The sequence below is a fragment of the Vanacampus margaritifer genome, chromosome 10, assembly GCF_051991255.1.
Source record: "Vanacampus margaritifer isolate UIUO_Vmar chromosome 10, RoL_Vmar_1.0, whole genome shotgun sequence".
In the NCBI taxonomy this organism is placed as follows: Eukaryota; Metazoa; Chordata; class Actinopteri; order Syngnathiformes; family Syngnathidae; genus Vanacampus; species Vanacampus margaritifer.
Genome location: NC_135441.1, coordinates 23,942,077 through 23,961,429, shown reverse-complemented (window position 1 = coordinate 23,961,429; position 19,353 = coordinate 23,942,077). Strand labels below are relative to the sequence as shown.

The following is a 19,353-nucleotide window of genomic DNA, read 5'->3' as shown; positions in this document are numbered from 1 at the left end:
TTTTTTGGTGCGTCGATTCACGATAGACACAGCTACCAAATTTCCTGTTGACCTCCCATTTGCAAACAAATCTCAGCATTATTATTCTGATTAGAAGTGCGGCGGTCCACGGCTGCGGGGCCCATCACCTCCACTGCATGTCACAACCACCACACACGTCCATTTGACTTTACATAAAACACGCACACGCACAAACTCATAAAGACGTGTTGCAGCTGATTGCATGTGACAAGCCCCCTTTCATTAAATGCACCTGGGGGGGTCCGAATACACATCCGCATGGGGGCAAACATTGTAAACACAGAAGACTTGAGGACATTTTCGGCACTATGAGGACAAAATCAACAACTCGCAAGTTCCAAGTAACACCTTGGAGCCATCTTGGAATTTACTGAAATAGACTGAAAAGGAGCCAATGGGATGCCTGAATACAATAATTATTCGTTTGTTTAAATATTCATATTATATTGTTTATACTACATCACACTATATTATAGATTACAGTAGACCTCCACTCTTCGTGGCGGATAGCGACCGGGCCAGTCCACCAATAAAAAAAAATCTGTCTATAATTGCAGGGTTTCCCCCAGTGCTTTATAGACCTGGCGGGGCGCTTGGGGATATGTCAAACCCCCATTCCTGCAAAAATACCCCCAAAAAAAGAATAATAAAAAAAAAAAAAGAGTAAAACTATTGAGAATAAAGTTGTTGTTTTTTTTAAATTCATGAATATGCAAATCTGAGAGTGCCGAACGGCGAGCAATTGGGAGTCCACTGCAATTTAAAAATAAAAGTCATGAAAATGTAACATTTTGATGGGTAGTCATCCTTGGATATTCAAAATTTTGATTTCATTCTTTAAAAGAAAAAAGAAATGAAGAGGGACAGAAAGAAGTCAAACTTGTGATTTTGCCGCTAATCAACACACACACACACAAAAAAAATGACAGAAGACGCTATCAAAGTAATAATTAAAATAAAATAAAAAAAAGTCAATTGCATGTCCTGCAAGTGTGCTTTTATACATTTTTTTTAAAGGATACAAATAGACTGAGATGAAAAAATATCAGTTTCTCTTAATTTGTGCTCACTTTCCCCTTTTTTTTTATTTTTTTATTTGATTTGCATGTTAATTGGTAAAAATTCATGATGGGCCTTATACATTATTTTAAGGTGGTTAAACTCTATCCATTCATTAAATTTGAAACTTTTTAGTTCTAAGAATATTGGAACAGTGTGGTCTCTGTATCCACAACCGTAAACGACACGAATAGCACGTTTCTGTAAAAGAAAGCTGGATTCATATTTATTATATTATTTGCATATTCAAATGTACATGTAAATTAATATTGACAACTCCTATTTTGTGCTGTACTATTTATATATAATAATAATAATAATAATAATAATATATAATATGTATTTTTATTTTTATTGTATTAATTATTCAAATATTTATACAGTACTGTACAATATATTGTATATCGCCACTGCTATGTGAAAAGCACTTGTGTCCATTTTTGTCTATTTTTTTAAAACATAAAAATTAAAAAAAAAAAATTTTTTAAAGTGTTTTTCACATATATTACACATTACATTACTAATAAATATATGTTTGTTGCATAAATTATTTATATGGTATATTATATATGTGTTGTATTTAACATTTGCATTTATGCCTTTTTGTCAAAAACAGAACGTTCTTATTACGTTAGCATAATTTACTTCACATTTTAAGATTGAGAATTTCACAAATTTTCCAACCGTCTGCATCAAAAAAAAAAAAAAAAAAAAATGTCCTGCCTTCATATGTGTAAATACCAAATAGTGAGGGACAACCAAAACAAAAATGGTGTCCACTCAAATCCCAACACAGCTGACGAACGAAACGTGTCGTTAGCGGCGCGCGCCCTGACCTCGATCGCTGTCGTACAGGTAGGCGAACTTGTCCCACTTGTAGTACTCGATGAGGCTGAGCAGCGGCCCCTTGATGTCAGGCCTCATCTGGATGATGAACTGCTGGTTGCCATCCAGCGGGAAACTGGGCGTGATGAAGGACACGTGCAGCGTGCCGCAGAAGGACGTGATGGTGTTGACCGACTTCTTGTCGTAGAATCCGAAAATGGCGTAGACGCCTCTGGAGAACTGCGAGCAGACTGCAACGCAGGGAGACAAAAAAAAAAAAACAAGCGTTAAGGTTTGTTGTTTCACATCCGTCGGCGCGGCTCGGGGATCCGGCGTGTTCGCCGTCTGATTAATTGATTTGCGTCTTTTAGCGGCACCCGGGGGACTGCGTGTACTAAAGAGGACATATGCGGGAGAAAGTCACTAAAGGCCACCAAGCCTGCTGGATCTAGTTTGTCCCATTTTGGGGTAAGAGCAAATCGACGCCTTCTTAAAATAATCGCCTAAATATTTTTTTTCCCACATTTTTCAGGAAACACAAAAAAATTGGATCATGAGGAGATGATTAAGGCAAAAAAAAAAAAAAAAGACTGGCAATTATTTTAACAGGGTGACGAAATATAAGTTAAAAAATCAGCATATCTATATTTATATGTCAAATGCTCTGCCTTGTATTTCATATCATTGTGGTGGTATTCTTTACGGGACCAAAAAATAAGTTGTTTGATTTACATTTTTTTTTTTTTAATTATTATCAATCAGCCAATTAACTCATTCACTCACAGCCATTTTTACTGAAACAACCCCCTTTGCTCCCGGCTGTTTTACTGAATTTTGACTGATTTTGCAAGACCCACAGAATATTAAGTTCTATTGCTATAAAAACATGGAATCTACCAAAAGAAAGATTAGAGTCTCTTCTTTCATCAGGAAAAAAAAGTATATTTGTATCTGTTTCCGTTTTGGAACAATTAGCATTAGAAAATAGCTAAGTTTCTTCATTTTTCCCAAACTCGTTGAAAACACTGGGGAAAAGAGCTTGTTGCAACATGGCCATGGCTGATCTCTTATACTCTGCTGCCAACTGCTGGCCGTTTTTGTAATAACTACCAGTGCTTTAGACCTCTTCATGTCAGAAGTTGCATCAAAGCATTCTGTGTGCTCTAGGATAAAAAAACAACAACAAAACGTATAAATACGTTTTTGGGAGTGCAGTATTAATATAAAACGTATTTATACGTTTTGGGGTTTGAATGAGTTAATCTTTTTTTTTTTATCTATATTGATCAGGCCCTACTTTTAGGTAAATACAACATCTATAAGTGTGTCAGTCTTGTAGAAAAATATCTGTAAAAATGTTGTAGAAATTTTCATAAGAAATGGCGCAATATTTACGGTATACACCCAAAAATCTCTAAGGGAAATCTACACACCAAAAAAAAAAAACATATTTGTGAAAGAATTTAGTGTCAAACTGTACGAGTCAGAAAAATTGCATTTTCACAAAAATTGGGGAAGAAATTCTACAAAAAAAATTGCACAACTGTTGTACAATCAAGAATTTTGTAGGAAATATACGAAATATTGTCCATTTATGTCTCATGATCCTCATGCTATTGGCATATTAGCAAGCTCTTTGTAACCTCTCTTGAAGCGCAACGATGCCGCATGTAAGCTACATTTTCATTCCCGTGATTTGCGCGACATCCTCCATTCTGTTGACTTTGCAAAAATCACCCCCACCCCACCCCCCCCCCCCCCCCCCCCGCCACCTCCACACCCCAACCGCCCTTTCCTCCGGTGTATAATTTACGAGCCGTGCCCCGGCGCGTACGGCAAAGTGGCTTTTTCCGACATCGAACATTCATTATGCAGCGCTGCCGCTTTTGTTGCAGGAAACAGACGGAAAAACCTTTCCCGCCGTCCTGAGCTCGCCGGCCGTTTCTCAAACGTTAGCCCCCTGCGGGGTCAGCGGATTAGCGTGTCGCTCGCGCGGCTCGTATCGATGGCATGTAGCTTCATCAGCTTTATTGACCGCGCTGTGGTGTGGTTAATGTAATGAGGCATTTCTTCTAGTGCGATATCACGGGAAGGACTTGCCGACGAGGGGCAGCTGGAGTGGATTGAGAGGAGATCGGAGGCAACCCGAGAGGCCAGCCTGCCGAAAAGTCAATCTGAGAGCTGTGAAATGTATGACATTTTGCTTTTCCCCAAAAACTATTGCGCAATCTTTGACATGAATTTAGCAGTTAGAAGGACGATGATTTTTGTAGTCTTACAAATATTAACGATTAGAATTTTTAAAATTGTAATTTTAATATTTTGTATGAAAAAGTTTGAAGTATGAATTGTAGCAGAAAATGTAAAAACGGACATTTAGTCGAAAATTGTACAAAACATTCACGCAACAATCTACGAAGAAAATGAACAAACAAAAAAACTTTAGTACAAATTGAGTAGAGAATAGTACGAAAATGTAATAGTTTTTTCGTCCAAATTTTTTTTTTTTAAATTCTCAAGAATTTTGTATGTAATTTGTACAAAAATGCATCCTCATTTTTTGTCTTTACAAAAATGTTTTTTTGTTTGCATACTTTTGTAATTCAATTATTGATCGATCCTTTCACTTTTGTGATATTAAATCACATTTGTATTGATTTGATTTGATATTTCATGTTCCTTCTGGCAATCTCATTATATTGGTTTCCTACATGCAAAGAATAATTTTACTGTTGCCTTGTAAATTACAAAAAAAGCTTCTTTTTTTTATGTAGTAAGAAGAAAGAAAAGAAGGAGAATAATAATAATATAAAATTAATAAGAATTTAATAGTAAATTACAGAAAAATGTACATTGGCTTTGTGCTCTTACACAATAGATTTGGTCGGAAATGGCACCAAAATTAATTTTACTAAAGAATTTCACAATCTTTGTGTACTCACAAGAATAACATTAGATTGTAAAAAAAAAAAAAAGAAAAAAAAAGAGAATGTTTTAGTAAGACCCTACTAAATAGTTATTTTTATTGTCTTGAAGCCTAAAAAGTTCCCGAGATGTATTTTTTGAGAGGCGAAACAAGTCAATCTGGCACAATAAAGAAGTTGGGGTGGCTTAATCGCTAGCTGGCAGTAAGAGTGAAGGATTGTGGGAAAAGCCATTAGGCCTTTGTCACATGTGACTGCCTCTCAATGAATCCTGCTCGCAAATCCCTCCTCGCACTCGCAACAACTAAATGACTATTATTTCTCAAGTTCACGTGCAAAATGTTTGACTGTTCCGCTCACTTCACTGAGAATCTTCATCTGGATGCTGTCTATATCATTTATGTAATATACATGATTCAAAAAATATATATTTAAAATAGCACTTTGTAAGAGTGTAAAGTGCAATGTTGCCACAAGAATTTAGTAGAAAATTCTACTAAAAATAGGTCATGAAAACAAACACCAAATCAGAATTTCACCATTCGGCAGATTTTTTCATTCTGATCTTTCAGCTTGTTCAGAACCAAAACATGAAAAATCTGTACAGTAATAAGATGACAATTTTTTGGGAGACTCTTAGTTAGTAATTCATTTGAAATCAAGCTGAAACTCATTCATGGAAAAAAAGATTATTAAAAATTAGGGGTGACAGGTGATTAACATTTTTCATCGCATGACTTCACTAGTTAACTCACGTATAATCACAAATTTGATATCTGTTCTAAATGTACAATAAACAAATTCTAGGTTTTCATACTCTTGTTAACAAAAGTAGAAAAAAAAAAGTTGAACTAATAGAAATAGTTCAAATTAATTTTTGACGTTTATAGCCGTCAATGGCAGTGAATGAATTAAAAAAAAAAGATTATTAAAAATTCGGGGCGTCAGGCGATTAACATTTTTAATCGTAATTAATCGCATGACTTCACTAGTTAACTCACGATTAATCACAAATTTTATATCTGTTCTAAATGTACAATAAACAAATTCTAGGTTTTTATACTCTTGTTAACAAAAGTAGAAAAAAAAAAGTTGAACCAATAGAAATAGTTCAAATTAATTTTTGACGTTTATAGCAGTCAATGGCAGTGAATGAATTAAAAAAAAAAGATTATTAAAAATTCGGGGCGTCGGGCGATTAACATTTTTAATCGTAATTAATCGCATGACTTCACTAGTTAACTCACGATTAATCACAAATTTTATATTTGTTCTAAATGTACAATAAACAAATTCTAGGTTTTTATACTCTTGTTAACAAAAGTAGAAAAAAAAGTTGAACTAATAGAAATAGTTCAAATTAATTTTTGACGTTTATAGCCGTCAATGGCAGTGAATGAATTAAAAAAAAAGATTATTAAAAATTTGGGGCGTCAGGCGATTAACATTTTTAATCGTAATTAATCGCATGACTTCACTAGTTAACTCCCAATTAATCACAAATTTTATATCTGTTCAAAATTTACAATTAAAAAAAATCTAGGTTTTCATACTCTTGTTAACAAGTGTGGGTGGGGGGGAAACTAATAAGAATAGTTTAAATGAATTTTTGACGTTTATAGCCGTCAATGGCAGTAAATGAGTTAAGAGAAATGTTACTATTTTAGCAGTAAATAGTTTATTAGCTTAACTAGAAAAGCTCGATAAATCGAGGGGCCGCTAGAAAATGGACGGTGGGCTGCAAATGGCCCCTGGGCCGTAGATTGGACACCACCTTGTCACCTTGCAAGAAGGTGAACGGCGTGAAACAAATTTAGACGTTCCAATTAGCTGTCCCGCTTTTTGCCGGCGTGACACCCAGAGGGCCTCGTCGTCTCCTTTTACGCTGCCGTTTATGCTGAGCAAAGATCTCATTTGCATAAATGATCATGAAACCGTCACCTTCACCTCATCGCGACACGGCACGCAAGAATATAGGACGGGACCGTACAAAGAAATTGCAAAAGCTTCTGTAGGAAAATTGTTGTCTACTATTTCACAAGACAATAGTGCCATTTTGTGTCATTTTTGTGTTCTCAATAGTATTTTGTGTGAATATACAAAATGTAGCATAATCCCCAAAAAATGCACCAAAAATATTTTCAACATTTGAGTAGGAAAAGCATCCAAAATTTTGTTGTATTTTTACAAATAATTTATTGCAAATCATTTAACAGGAGATTCTACCCACAAACATATTGGTGTTCTCGCAAGAAGTTCGTGGGAAATTGTACAAAAAAATAAAATAAAATCACATTTCAGTTCCAAGAGAAATTTTGTAGAAAATGTTAGTCAAATTTTGCACAGTATTGTGTTCTGACCATTTAAAAAAAAAAAAAAATTATACTAAAATGAACACACACAAAAAAGTTTAAATCTCAACACTCTCACAATAATTTTGTTAGAAATTGCACCCCAAAAAAAATCAGTTCCAAGAGAAATTTTGTAGGAAATGCTAGTCAAATTTTCACAGCATTCTGTTCTGACATTTTTTTTAAAATAAATTTATACTCAAATTTACACCCAAAAAAAAAAGTTTAAATATTGGCGCTCTCACAATAATTTTGTTAGAAATTGTACAAAAAAACAAATCAGTTCCAAGAGAAATTTTGTAGGAAATGCTAGTCAAAATTTCACGGTATTCTGTTCTGACCAAAATTTTGTATACATTTTTACTAAAATGTACACAAACAAAAAGTTTAAATCTTAATGCTCTCACAATAATTTTGTTAGAAATTGTACCAACAAATAAAACACAGGAGTCTTTGCTCCACAAATAAGCACAATCTTTGGTTTCTCAGATAACATTAGTAGCAAATTGTACCCCCCTAAAAAAAAAAAACCCTCTCTGACAAGAAGTCAGAAGTGTGCGGAAAGTATACAAAAAAAGATAACAATCTTTCTGCCTACCGAAAAATTGAATAGGAAATAGTACGAAAAATGGTTGTGGCATTAAGAATTTGGCTAAAATTGTCCGTGAGGAGTCAAGACATCCCATTTGACTATTTTTGACCTCTTTCAAGATCACATTTTCCTTCACATGCATGTCTTGCGTCATTCCAGAATTCCATGACAAGACCCCCCCCCTCACTGCAAAAGCCTCCTCTGTATGGATTAGAGCACATCTTGTTGCCATGGCGACGCCATCCCACACACATTTTCTACCAAAGGACACTTGCATGAATCAACCTCATTTAGCTTGTGTGGATGGATTGACAATGGAAGACAAACTGACCCTGAGCAGTGCTAAAATGATGAATCAGCACACACACACACACACACACACACACACACACACACATGTCGGTGACACAGCAGCCATCAGCAGTGTGAACAGATTTGACTCGGCCCACTCAAGCACCGCGTCGCCACGGAAACAATGAATGGCCAGGGATTTTTCTATTTAAACGTGGAACTGATCTAGGACCAGCGAACACACGGCCCGTTGTGTCACCTGATACAGTGGCCGCAATCTTTTTTTTTTTTTTTTTCAATTTCGACCTCATCTGCGGCATCCAAACAAGTCCCAAAGGAACGTTTAGGTTTCATTTGCGGTTAAAGACCCGGAGAGGCTGACCAGCCAGTCGATGAGCGCTAGCCACAGGGTTCGAAGTCGCAACAGCTCAAAGAAATCATGACAACAAAGTTGCGCTTTACAAAAAAATATATAAAAAAAATTAAAAAATAAAAAAATTTATTGCAATGCTATCAAAAAGGATGTGCCGATATATTTTTGTGTGAATAATATTTAATATGTCAAGGAATTCTATATCAATTATTCTCATAAAAAAAGTGATATCTCATATTACGACAGTAATCATGTCAAATGATGACGTCTCATAGCACTACGTTAGCTGCATAAAATTCACTTTTCTCATAAAAAAATAGCTATTTATATTGTAATATTGCAATTATTCAAGTCAAATAATCTCTTTTGTCTTTTCAAGTAAAATCGTAACTTTTTTTCATTCACACACACAATAACTAATTGTGACGTTATTCAAGTATATTGAAGTCTTTCTTGTGAATCTCATACAATTAAGAAAATACTTACTGAAAAAAAAAGAAAGCTTTTTTCTAAAGAATTTTATGAGATTATTAACCTAAAATTAAGTTTAGCATATAAAAATCGTTGAACCCCCCCAAATATTTGTATTCATGTAAATAGTAATTTTTCTCTACAACATTTTTGTGCAATTATTCTCTCGTAGTTATTACAGGTTTGTCCCATTCATCTAACAATTTTCATGTAAAATAACATGTTTTCGTGTCTTGTAAAATGATCCCCCCTCCCCACCCTCATATTACACGCATTAGTGATTTCACCAAATTTATACAGTATTTTTTATTCCGTGTAATACTATATTATTCATGTAGGAGGCATTTTTTTCCTTGTAATATTACACATAAAATTCATTTAATTTTGCGTAAAATGTGTTGGGTTTCTTTTTCTGCAGGAAATCGAAAAATGGACTTTTTTTGTTACACTCTTTTAATGCATTTAATGCTCAAAGCCGTGCATTTCTGGGATGTTGCCATGGCGACTGCCGGCTATATTAAAAAGAAGAAGGACTTGTGGGAGACGTGACTGGCGGCCACACTGGCTTGATTTTTTTTTTCTCCTCCTTTGAGCCGTCCTTCCGGCAGCTGCTCTCGACAAGAACACTGCAGCTCAGTTCTTGTCAACTTCTATCGCCAGCACCACCCCCCGCCCCCCACCCCCCGCCTCTTTCTCGCCATCGCTCTCCTTTTGTGCACTGACCTGTTTCCTGGAGGCGTTCTGATGGCCTGCGATGAAGCCTTCGTAAGCGGCTTCAAGCGCAGCGCGGCCTAGCGCCCCCTAGTGTGACGCCACTTTCTTTTGATGGTGGCCTCGTTTAGATTTGGAAGTAGGAAGCGGGTGGGGAGGAAGGGGGGGGGGGGGTAGTTGTTGTGACACCGTGGCAACAGTCCTTCACAAGCAGTCGGATGTTTACTACTGTAAAACGCACTGGGAAAAAATGGTCGTAATGGCTTTTCCCGCAAAAAAAAAAAAGTCTTATTTTATTGAAATATTACAAAACTATTTTTAAAAAATTAGGAGTTTTTCATGTAAAATTGTGAATATTTCTAATAATATCACAACATAATTGACGTAATATTATATTTGTTTTTTTGGTCTTGTTAAATAATGCCATATATATATATATATATATATATATATATATATATATATATATATATATATATATAATATTATTTTTTTTAAATTATATATATTTTTTTTTAAACGTAGTAAGTGTAGGGAGTTCCCAGTGTCAGCGTATTTTTTTTTTATAAAGTGGAAATTTAATAAATAAATAAATAAAGTTCCCTGTATCTCATTGAGCGACAAATGCATGCAAATGTAGCTAATTTGGGGTTTTCGTCAGGGTTCGTAAAAGGTTTCAAAAAGATCTTCGCAGACAGTGAAAAATGGTCTGAATGTGTTCGAAAGTAAAAACTGTCTGTAAAAAGATTCGTAAAAAGGCCGATGCCGGTATTTGTGAAAATGCCAAATATCAGCACCGATAATCGGCCCGGGCAATAATTGGTCTAAAATCTTTTTTTTTTTTGCCCTCTGGAAAATTTTGACTTTTTTTCTAGCAATGTTACAAAAGAAACTGCCAGCAACCGCTAACTGGCTAGCTTTTATTGTTGTAAACTGCGGAATGTTTAACGATTTTAAAGTTGATAGTGATAATATGAAGCTTTTTTTGTGGATAATTGCTCAGATGTATTACAGGCACGACGAAACAAAAAAACGTCTTGAATCGAGCGTTGTGTTTGTGTGCGTACGCAACAACACACCTGACTGAACCGTAAGCAACTATCGATCGGGATACGCGAATCGCGGCTACTTCCTGTCATAAAAACACACAACGTGCGCTCTGTGACCTTTAACGGAAATACCAAAGCGGACTTTGGTGTGTCCTAATGATCTCGCAACAGACGGACAAGCGCCGCCGCGCATGTGAAGGAGGAGGCGGTTGCCGTGGCAACGCCGGTGGACTGACTCCGCTGCTTCTCTCCGCTTAACCGTTACTGCTCTTTTTGGATACGGCGCTTGCTCTAATAGCCTGATAGTGCCTCATTTAAATATTCATTACTAACACTGTGAAGAGCATTTTTTTTTTCTTTGAGTGGTGAGTCAGTGTAACAAAAAAAAGTAGCAAATTAGCATAATAACCACCGACACAAAGAAGACATGATCAGCCAGGCTAGCTGAAGTAGCCAAATCGCTACCACACGTTAGCATTAGCTAACAAGATCACTAGCGTTAGCTTGTGCTTGGAGTTGGGGGTTTTATAGTTGGCAATGTCATCACTCTTGGTGATAAAACGCTGCATCCGCCGGTGACAAAAATATAAAATCTTACATTGTCCTGCCAAGTGACACATACAGCAGCCTGCACCTCCGTCTCATCTCCGTATGACCCCCGAGCCCGAGCTTTTATACGCTCCATTTGTCCGTGGCCTTCAACTCACTGCGACACGTCATTCCATGTAATGCGTGACATAAATAACGGTGAAAATAAAACACACGCTGGCTGGAATGTGGAGCAGGGCAGGGTCAAAAGTAGTAGGCATCCGATGCCATTAAGATAACAAGAAGATTATTCAGGGTTGTTAGACGGATTTTTTTATTATTTTTTTATTTGTTACTAGAAAACATTTATCATATTTGTGGTTAGGGTTAGGGTTAGGGTTAGGGTTTACAGTCGCCCTGGCAGGTTGATCAGGTTTTTAGACTGTCATACTGCATTCAGTGTGCAGGCAACAAAATGTAGCATTTGTCTTAGTTTAGCATAGAAATGTGAACATTTTTATAAATAAAGTTTTAAATGCACATGTAGTCTATATACTATGAAGGAGTAATTAAAAAATACGGATGTTGAGAACTGCGGTCACGTAGAGCACAATGTACAAAATAAAACAGCAGCGCAATTTAGAGGCAGTTAAAAATGCTAATGTCCTTATTTGCAATTTAGCATTCTGATGGCCTCGGAGACGAAGCTATTTCGGAACCTGGCAGTACTGCGTTAAATGCTGCGGAAAACCTTTTAGCACAAAGTCGGATCCTATTTTCAAAAGAATGAATGAATGGCTAACATGCTAGCAGTTGGATTTTTGGATTTTGACATTTTGCCCTGTTCTATACTAAGTTCTAAGTACTATTTTTGAATTAACAAGGGATGATATGCTAATATGCTAGCAGTTAGCATTCCTAACATGTAAGCAAAAAAAAAGGTACTGAGAAAAAAAAACATGACAGCAAATTAATAAGGATGTTTACATTTTCCACTATTACTACTATTTGAGGCGCCGTTTTTTAAGAAGAATGGATGAAATGCTTAACAGTTAGCATGCTAAAAATGTAAGCTAACAGGACAAAATAGCAACAAATGTTAAAGATTTTTAGATTGCACGACAGCTACAAATGTAACCTAAAACCATTTCCTATGACAATATTAGTTTTCAAACGGCAAAACTGGATTCAATCGATGTGTGTTTTGTTCATTTTCATACAGAATTTAATGAGGAAATTAGAAAACGTCTCATTTCTGCAGCCTCCTTACTAGCGCATTTCCCGCTGTTTTGATAGCAGCGGGGGTGCTTTTGAAACATCTGCCGCCGCCAAAAGACGGGACAATCGTTCACGCATCGTTCCTGAAAGGACTCGACTCGACTTTTTATGGCTGTCCTTGCTGTTGTTTTCTTATTTCTCATCTGCTAGACTGCGCGACATCCACTGTTGGCGCCACTCGCCATTTGACCTCGTCCGAAAGGCTGACTTCATGATTTACGCGCGCATATTTTAAGAGTTATGTCGGTGGCCTCGGAGGGGGGGGGGGGGGGGGGGGTTCAGGGTTTTGGTTTGATTGACAGCTGAGGCAGAGAGGGACGGACGGGCAAGGAAGATAAAACAGTCGATGAAAAAGACCTTAAGTGATTGGCTGGAAACACTAAATTAACGTGTGATAAATCGTACTTTAACAGGAGTTCAAAACATTTATTAATATTTGCCCATCCCTTTAAAAAATATAATAAGCCTTGCGCTCAGTTAGCCTTCCACGTTAAGACAGACAGCGAGTGAAGGCTGATCCGATAATTGGGCCGTTTCGCAAATCGTCTCCAGAAATGAGTGACGAAAATCAATAAGCAAATCATCTTGTGTTAAGTGTTAATCAATTTAAAGTTGTGTCTTTTATTCTCGCAATCTTGGAACGGAATGAGCAATGAAGGCATGTTACATTTTATAAAGATTCGCGAAAAGACGATTATTCTGAAATGTTCCGTTTTTATTAGGCTTGAGTGCAATCGATTAACGGATTCGACATCGGTCAAGGCACAAAATAACCCACGTTTGGAATAAACGGGCTTTTGTTTTTCACCGTCTACATGCGGATCGTCACTAGCACTCAACAGATTCAAAATCAACACAAAAACAAAATGTCTGTCTTGTTTGGGGACAGATAAGCTATTATTTTTCTCCGTTTCAAAATGAATCGGTTCCGAAATATTGACATTTTTACATTGCTTTTCAGAGTGTTAAGCTATTTTTCGTCACTAAAACACAGCAACCAATTTAACTAAAAAAAAAAAATAATTCTGGACAATCTTTCTCAGTTTCTTGCATTGCTTCTGAAATGTTGCAACTATCAGTTCCAAAATACTGTTGCCGTTTTTAATCACGTTTTATAGCCCCGCGATTAAACAGCAATCAAGCACAAAATGTCCGTCTCAGTGGGGACATCATTTTTTTTTGTCAGCATAAAACGCCTTTAAAATGGCAAAATGTCTAGAGCTTTCTGAAAATGAAAGAGTTTGTATTAAAGTGCTTCATGATGCCCAATGGACTCTTTTTAGGAGTCGGTCTAATAAATGTGGAGATACGGCAGATTTCATCTTAGGAGACAACAGCAAGCCCCCGATGAATGCGTCCGCTAGCTTGCTAGCTATCCTGAGTCATGTTGCCCTTTCAAAGGACACGGCCTGAAGACGTGCGCTTACATTTACGACACACACACACACACGCTAAGTTTAACAGGAACACGGTGTAACTATGTAAACCAGAAAAGCACATCAAAGCTAATGACTTGCATGCATGCTAATGAAACCTTTAGCGTTAAGGTTACACTCGCATTGCTAACAAAACCATGATGAGTTACTAGTAGATTAGCAAGAAGAACCCAGATTTTTTTTCACTTTGTGCGAACAGCAACTCTTTAGCAAAGTGGTTGTGCTTTAATTCTTATTGTTTGCTTTAATTTTGTTTTGCATTTTAAAATGTTATGTGAAGTTGCTCAGAAATCGCAAGCAAATCATGTGTGCTTTAATTATGATTGTTCGCTTTAATCTGGTTGATTTTGTTCCACATTTTTTCTACGTTTAGTAAACTAAATGAACCCAAAATCGCATTCAGTGTCTAATATGCTCAAGCAAAAAAAATAAAAAGAAAGTCTGCTTTAATTTTTATTGTTTACTTTAATCTGGTTAACTTTGTTAAACATTTTTCAACATGTTAAGTAAACTGAATAAACACAAAATTTGCTTAGCAGCTGCTAATATGATCAAGGTGAAAAAAAACATTGTGCTTTAATTCTTACTGTTCATTTAGATGTGGTTGATTTGATTGTTTGAGTTTATCATGTAAACTAAATTAACAACAATTGCGCAGCAGTCTTGACGACGCTCAAGCAAATCAATTAAGCTTTAATTGTTATTGTTTGATTTGGTTTTAATTTTGTGAACATCATGTCAACTGAATAAATGCTGACATCGCACAGCGGTCTCTAATATGTTCAAGTTGTGCTATGCTGCCTAATGCAACTAGCTGGCTTTAATTCTTATTAAATGGTTTGATTTTGTTGACTTTTGCTCTACAACTTTCAATATTTGATTTTATTAGATAAACTAAGGAAATGAAAACATGTTTCCTTTCATTCTTATCGTTTGTGTTGATCTGTGTAATTTTCAACATTTTGTCATCCTGTCAACTAAATAACACAAATTCCACAGCACCGCATATGCTCAAGAAAAGTAGTTGTACTTTAATTCTTACCGTTTATGTTGATTTAATTTTTCTCTACATTTTTTAACAACATTTAGTATTTTCAGGAATTCAATAAGCACAGAAGTAGTGCTACACACCATACTGGGAGCTCTGTCTTAAGCAGTTAAGCAAAACAATTGTGCTTTAATTCTTATCGTCGAACCATGATGGCACTGAGAGCACATCCTAGTTATACTGCAGTGTTTGTATGCTGAGCACTTTGATGATGGTCGCCCACTTGCATCAGGCTGCCCAGCGTGAGCGCGCATGCAGGAGACGGAGCATTTTTTGTATGCAAATGAAATGGATTGGACGCCGGCGAGCACCAATCACAAGCTTCTGATTTATGTTGAAGGGGGCAGTCGCATAGCAACCAAGCGCCTCAAAATGAACTATGTGGGGGAAAACGTTACGTAAAAACAATCCAAACGCATGCATGAGAAATCTGACTGTAAAATAAAAAATAATGATCATGAAAAATGTATCTGCTAGTTAGTTAGTTTATTTTTGATGATCATTATTTTTTATTGAAACATTTAAAAGTGTAATTGAATAAATATACATTAAAAAATATATAATAAAATATATCATAGCTACAGAAAGTAAATAGTTTTTTTTTTTTAACCTAAAACCAGACTAAAACAAATTATAACAATGAGAAATAAAGTGGGAGAAAATAAAATGTTAAATATGGAACAAGATTAATTGATGACTTAATTGATTAATTAAAAATGGAATTTAGCAATAAAAATTCAGACGTAAGACTAACAAAAAAATACTAAAATACCGTACTTAATTACATAAATAAAAAAATTTAATGACATAATGGAATAAAAAAAAAAGAGTATGTTTAGCTCAATAATTAAAAAAAACAACAACAACCAAACAAAATAAAAATACAAATAATTGTATCTATGACTGCAAAAATGAATTAATGATAAATAATTAAAAAATATATATATCAACTTTATAAATCTAACAATTAAAACAATGTATGTAAAATCATGATACAAATACAATGAAATAAACTAAGAATATATATATATATATATATATATATATATAAAATAATAATACATTTAAAAAAAAAAAATGGATGGATGGAAGAAAAATACTGCTTAAAATACTGAATAATAATTCAAAATAAATTAACAAATAAAACTCAATAAATGAAAAAAAATACAAATGAAATTCTAAATAAATTGGAAAAAATAAAAAATAAATAAAAATGACAAAAATATATAAATTTTAACAAGGCTGAAAAATGTCGGCTTTGTGCAAATTCCATCCACTGTTTCCCTCGCAAAAGTAAATGGACGACAATCCTGCTCTCTACTCGACTGGCACCCGAGGATGCGCTCACTCAACTAAACTAGATGAGGATGATGATGATGATGCACTCGTTTGCCTCACTGACGACGAAGACTGCGAGCTATGCATGGCGTTGTGGATGTGAAGGAATGAAAAGATGGATGCAGCCGTTGCCTTGGAAACCAACTTTACCTCCCGTTGCCCCCCCCCCCCCCCACCTCATCTCCGTTCTCGCCTTGCATCCATCCATCCACACGTCCATACCATATGGCGCAATGCAATTTTTTCCCCTCAAAGCACTCACAGCAATTGGTGACGGCGAAGCTGTTGGCCACCTCCAGGTTGTCGATGTGAGGCGTCAGCCGGAACTCGGCCGTACCGAACTGGACCATGCCTATCCGGAAGGCGCTGTACTCTTGGTCCGCGCCCCTCGGAAATAGCCCCCCTGTATGGGTGGAAAGGCACGCACCAGTCAGTCTTCCCAAAACGCAATGCGCTTCATTTTTTGCCGCACGTTTGTTGTTTTTTCGTATTAATTGGGCACACTCACCGATTTGGACGCTGGGCGAGCCTCCGTGCGCGCACCCCCACAAGACGAGGAGAAAGGACACGGAGAAATGCACAATCTGCTGCATGGCCGCGGCGGTCCGCATCTACCGTACACACACTCAGGGAGGGGAGGCAGGAATATTCCAGGAGAGAGACGGAAAATTAAGGCGTTAAATCCCACGCATTCTTTTTTTTTTGGGGGGGGGGGGGGGGGGGTGCAGCCGGGCGTGCAATAGACGACGACTAAGGTTGGCAGTGGGGGAAAAAAAAGGGGGGTGACCCCAGTAGTCGAGGAATAAAGGACTCTTAGAGACGGAGCGGCGAGCGCGGCTGATTCCTGCTCCGAGTGCGGCGCTCCTCTCTCAGCATCACACAACCCCCCCCCCCCCACTCTCCCCTCCACCCTTCTCCTCAAGCCGAATGCTAATGAGGCGGCGGCCGAAGATTGCCGAAAGGAGAGCCGTCCGCTCGAGTGACGACAGCCACGCAACGTGCGCTTTCATGATCTGCGTTCGGACAGGGAAGTTTTTCAATTTGGGAAAATAATGTAATTGCACCCCCCCCCCCCCCTCAGATAGATAGATAGATAGATTCTTGCTCTTTAGGGAGTTAGCCATGAGCTAGCTAGCTTACTCGATAGCTAGAACAAAAATATTAGCCAAATCCTGCCTGAATTGTCGACAAAAAGACTTAGTGATTCAGAAGGAAACTTTTTTTTTTTTTAACCTGTGACTGTCTACACCGATTCTCCCAATACTTTCCCTCCAGTGTAGAGAAAAATGCTAAATCATCATTTCTATCCATCTTTAAATTTCTCCATTAAAATCCATCCTAACACAAACCATGTTAGGGCGTCTTTCAGCACCATGGATAGCAGAAAACCCTCAATGTATGAGACTAGTAGAAGAAATTAAGGAATCTCTCCTGGAGTCTGATCGGAAAAAAATAAAAAATAAAGTTTGGTAGGAAAATCTAGAAATGGCTGAGTAAGTATAAGAAGACTGTTGCAGCTTGAAGCATAGAGGTGTTATGAATACATAACAGTCAAGTTGCAACGTCAAGCATCCCTTGACACATGCGGGTTTGAGTTCTTCAAACCAGCAGGGACGCGTCCCGGGGTCAGCAAGTGTGCTCAGGAAGTCAAAGGGCAATGGTAAGGAAAAAAAAAAGAGGGGGGGATACGAATCTGAAAGGGAAAACAATGAAAAGAAAAAGTAAAAAAGGTGAGAAAAAGAGTAAAAATAATAAAATTTTAAAAAGTCTACCGCAAAAAGACAAATAGAGAAGAAGATAAAAAGGGGAAGCAGACAGTAATGAAATAAAATTAAAAGAAAAATATAAAGGAAAAAAAGAAAATTTAAAATATATGTTTAAAAAAGGGAAGATGAGTTCAGTTTAAAAATAACGAGGGAAAAAGAAGAAAAACAATAACTAACCCTGCCTTCACGTGCTCTGGGAAAGTTGGACCTCACTACTAGGAAACTCCTAATTACCACTGAGTTGTGTTCATGTGCTTTTGTTGTTGTACCAAAAAATACACATGGCAACTGAGGTCGTCTTTGCTCGTAAAACCGAACAATTATGGCGAAGGACACGACGTTGAATTGTGTACGCTGCGTAATTGTGTAGATTCTAAAACAACCTGCAAGCGGACAATAACGTCCTTATAAGTGTTCATATTTCTTGCCGTTCACGAATCCTCCGCCGCTCTCCGCCATGTTGAAACTTGACAAAGTTCTCTCAGCTGGGAAACTTGGCTATCAAAATTAATTCCCTGTTGTCCAGTGGAAAATACGACATGAAGGGGCGTGTTCATGTGCAATTTTCTACTCGACACGGGCTATTTAACATAATTTCGTGAAGGCAGCATAAGTGGAAATTGTGCCAAAATGACAAAAGTCGGAAGGAGCTAAAGTCAACTTGAAAGCAGGGAATGAAAGAAAGGCAGGAACGATCACCCGAAATTGGAGAAAACCGAAAGAAACTAAAGTGAAGAAAAAAAAAAAACAAGAAAGTGAAAAACAAAGAAAAAAATGTACCTATTTTATCTCAACGCAACTCCATTGCTTTTTCTACTGCTTTCATTGCAGCACGAGATCTTCAGCTGATGCCCACCACAGACTGCATCCTGGCCTCATGCGGGGCGGCGGCCTGGTGAGAGGTCGTGTCAGATTAGTGCTCGCCCTGTGTGATATAGGTTAGCGCGCTACAATGCTACACGCACACACACACACACACACTGCAGAAGCATCAAAGCATGTCAGCGTCTATTAAGGCAGGTCATCGTACAGCAACGTGACATACTTAAAAGGCGGTCTCAAAGGGGCCGTATTTTTTTGACATGGTATACTGACGTCTGTTATGTGCTGTTAAATCCGTATTACAACTGATTACAAGACAAATTGTTATAGATTTGAATGGATCGTTCGGAAGTATGAGAGGCAAAATAGGAGTGCAGGGTTTGGCAGTGACCAGCAGAGGCGCTGTTGGTTCACACCAGCTGTGAAGCAGGAATTTGGAACATGAGCAAATTGACCCGATCCCAATTAAA

General features: G+C 37.1%; 1 protein-coding gene across 6 annotated transcripts in view; it reads right to left on the bottom strand.

Annotated features, from left to right (window-relative positions):
- The window catches only part of gria2b (glutamate receptor, ionotropic, AMPA 2b), a 44,771-nt gene extending 27,583 nt beyond the window's left edge, over positions 1-17,188 (bottom strand). For 3 of the 6 annotated variants that reach the window (XR_013295633.1, XM_077578323.1, XM_077578321.1), the window contains exons 1-3: positions 16,804-17,187; positions 16,558-16,698; positions 1,917-2,156 (exon numbers count right to left, since the gene is read on the bottom strand). Coding sequence is in view for 5 of the 6 variants with exons in the window: in XM_077578323.1 (XP_077434449.1) it covers positions 1,917-2,156; positions 16,558-16,698; positions 16,804-16,906 (484 nt within the window). In the remaining variant the exon portion in view is untranslated. Of the gene's footprint in view, positions 1-1,916; positions 2,157-16,557; positions 16,699-16,803 lie in introns of all 6 variants that reach the window. The other 3 variants (XM_077578318.1, XM_077578320.1, XM_077578322.1) reach the window with 2 other exon arrangements.
- Between the last annotated feature and the right edge of the window lie 2,165 nt (positions 17,189-19,353).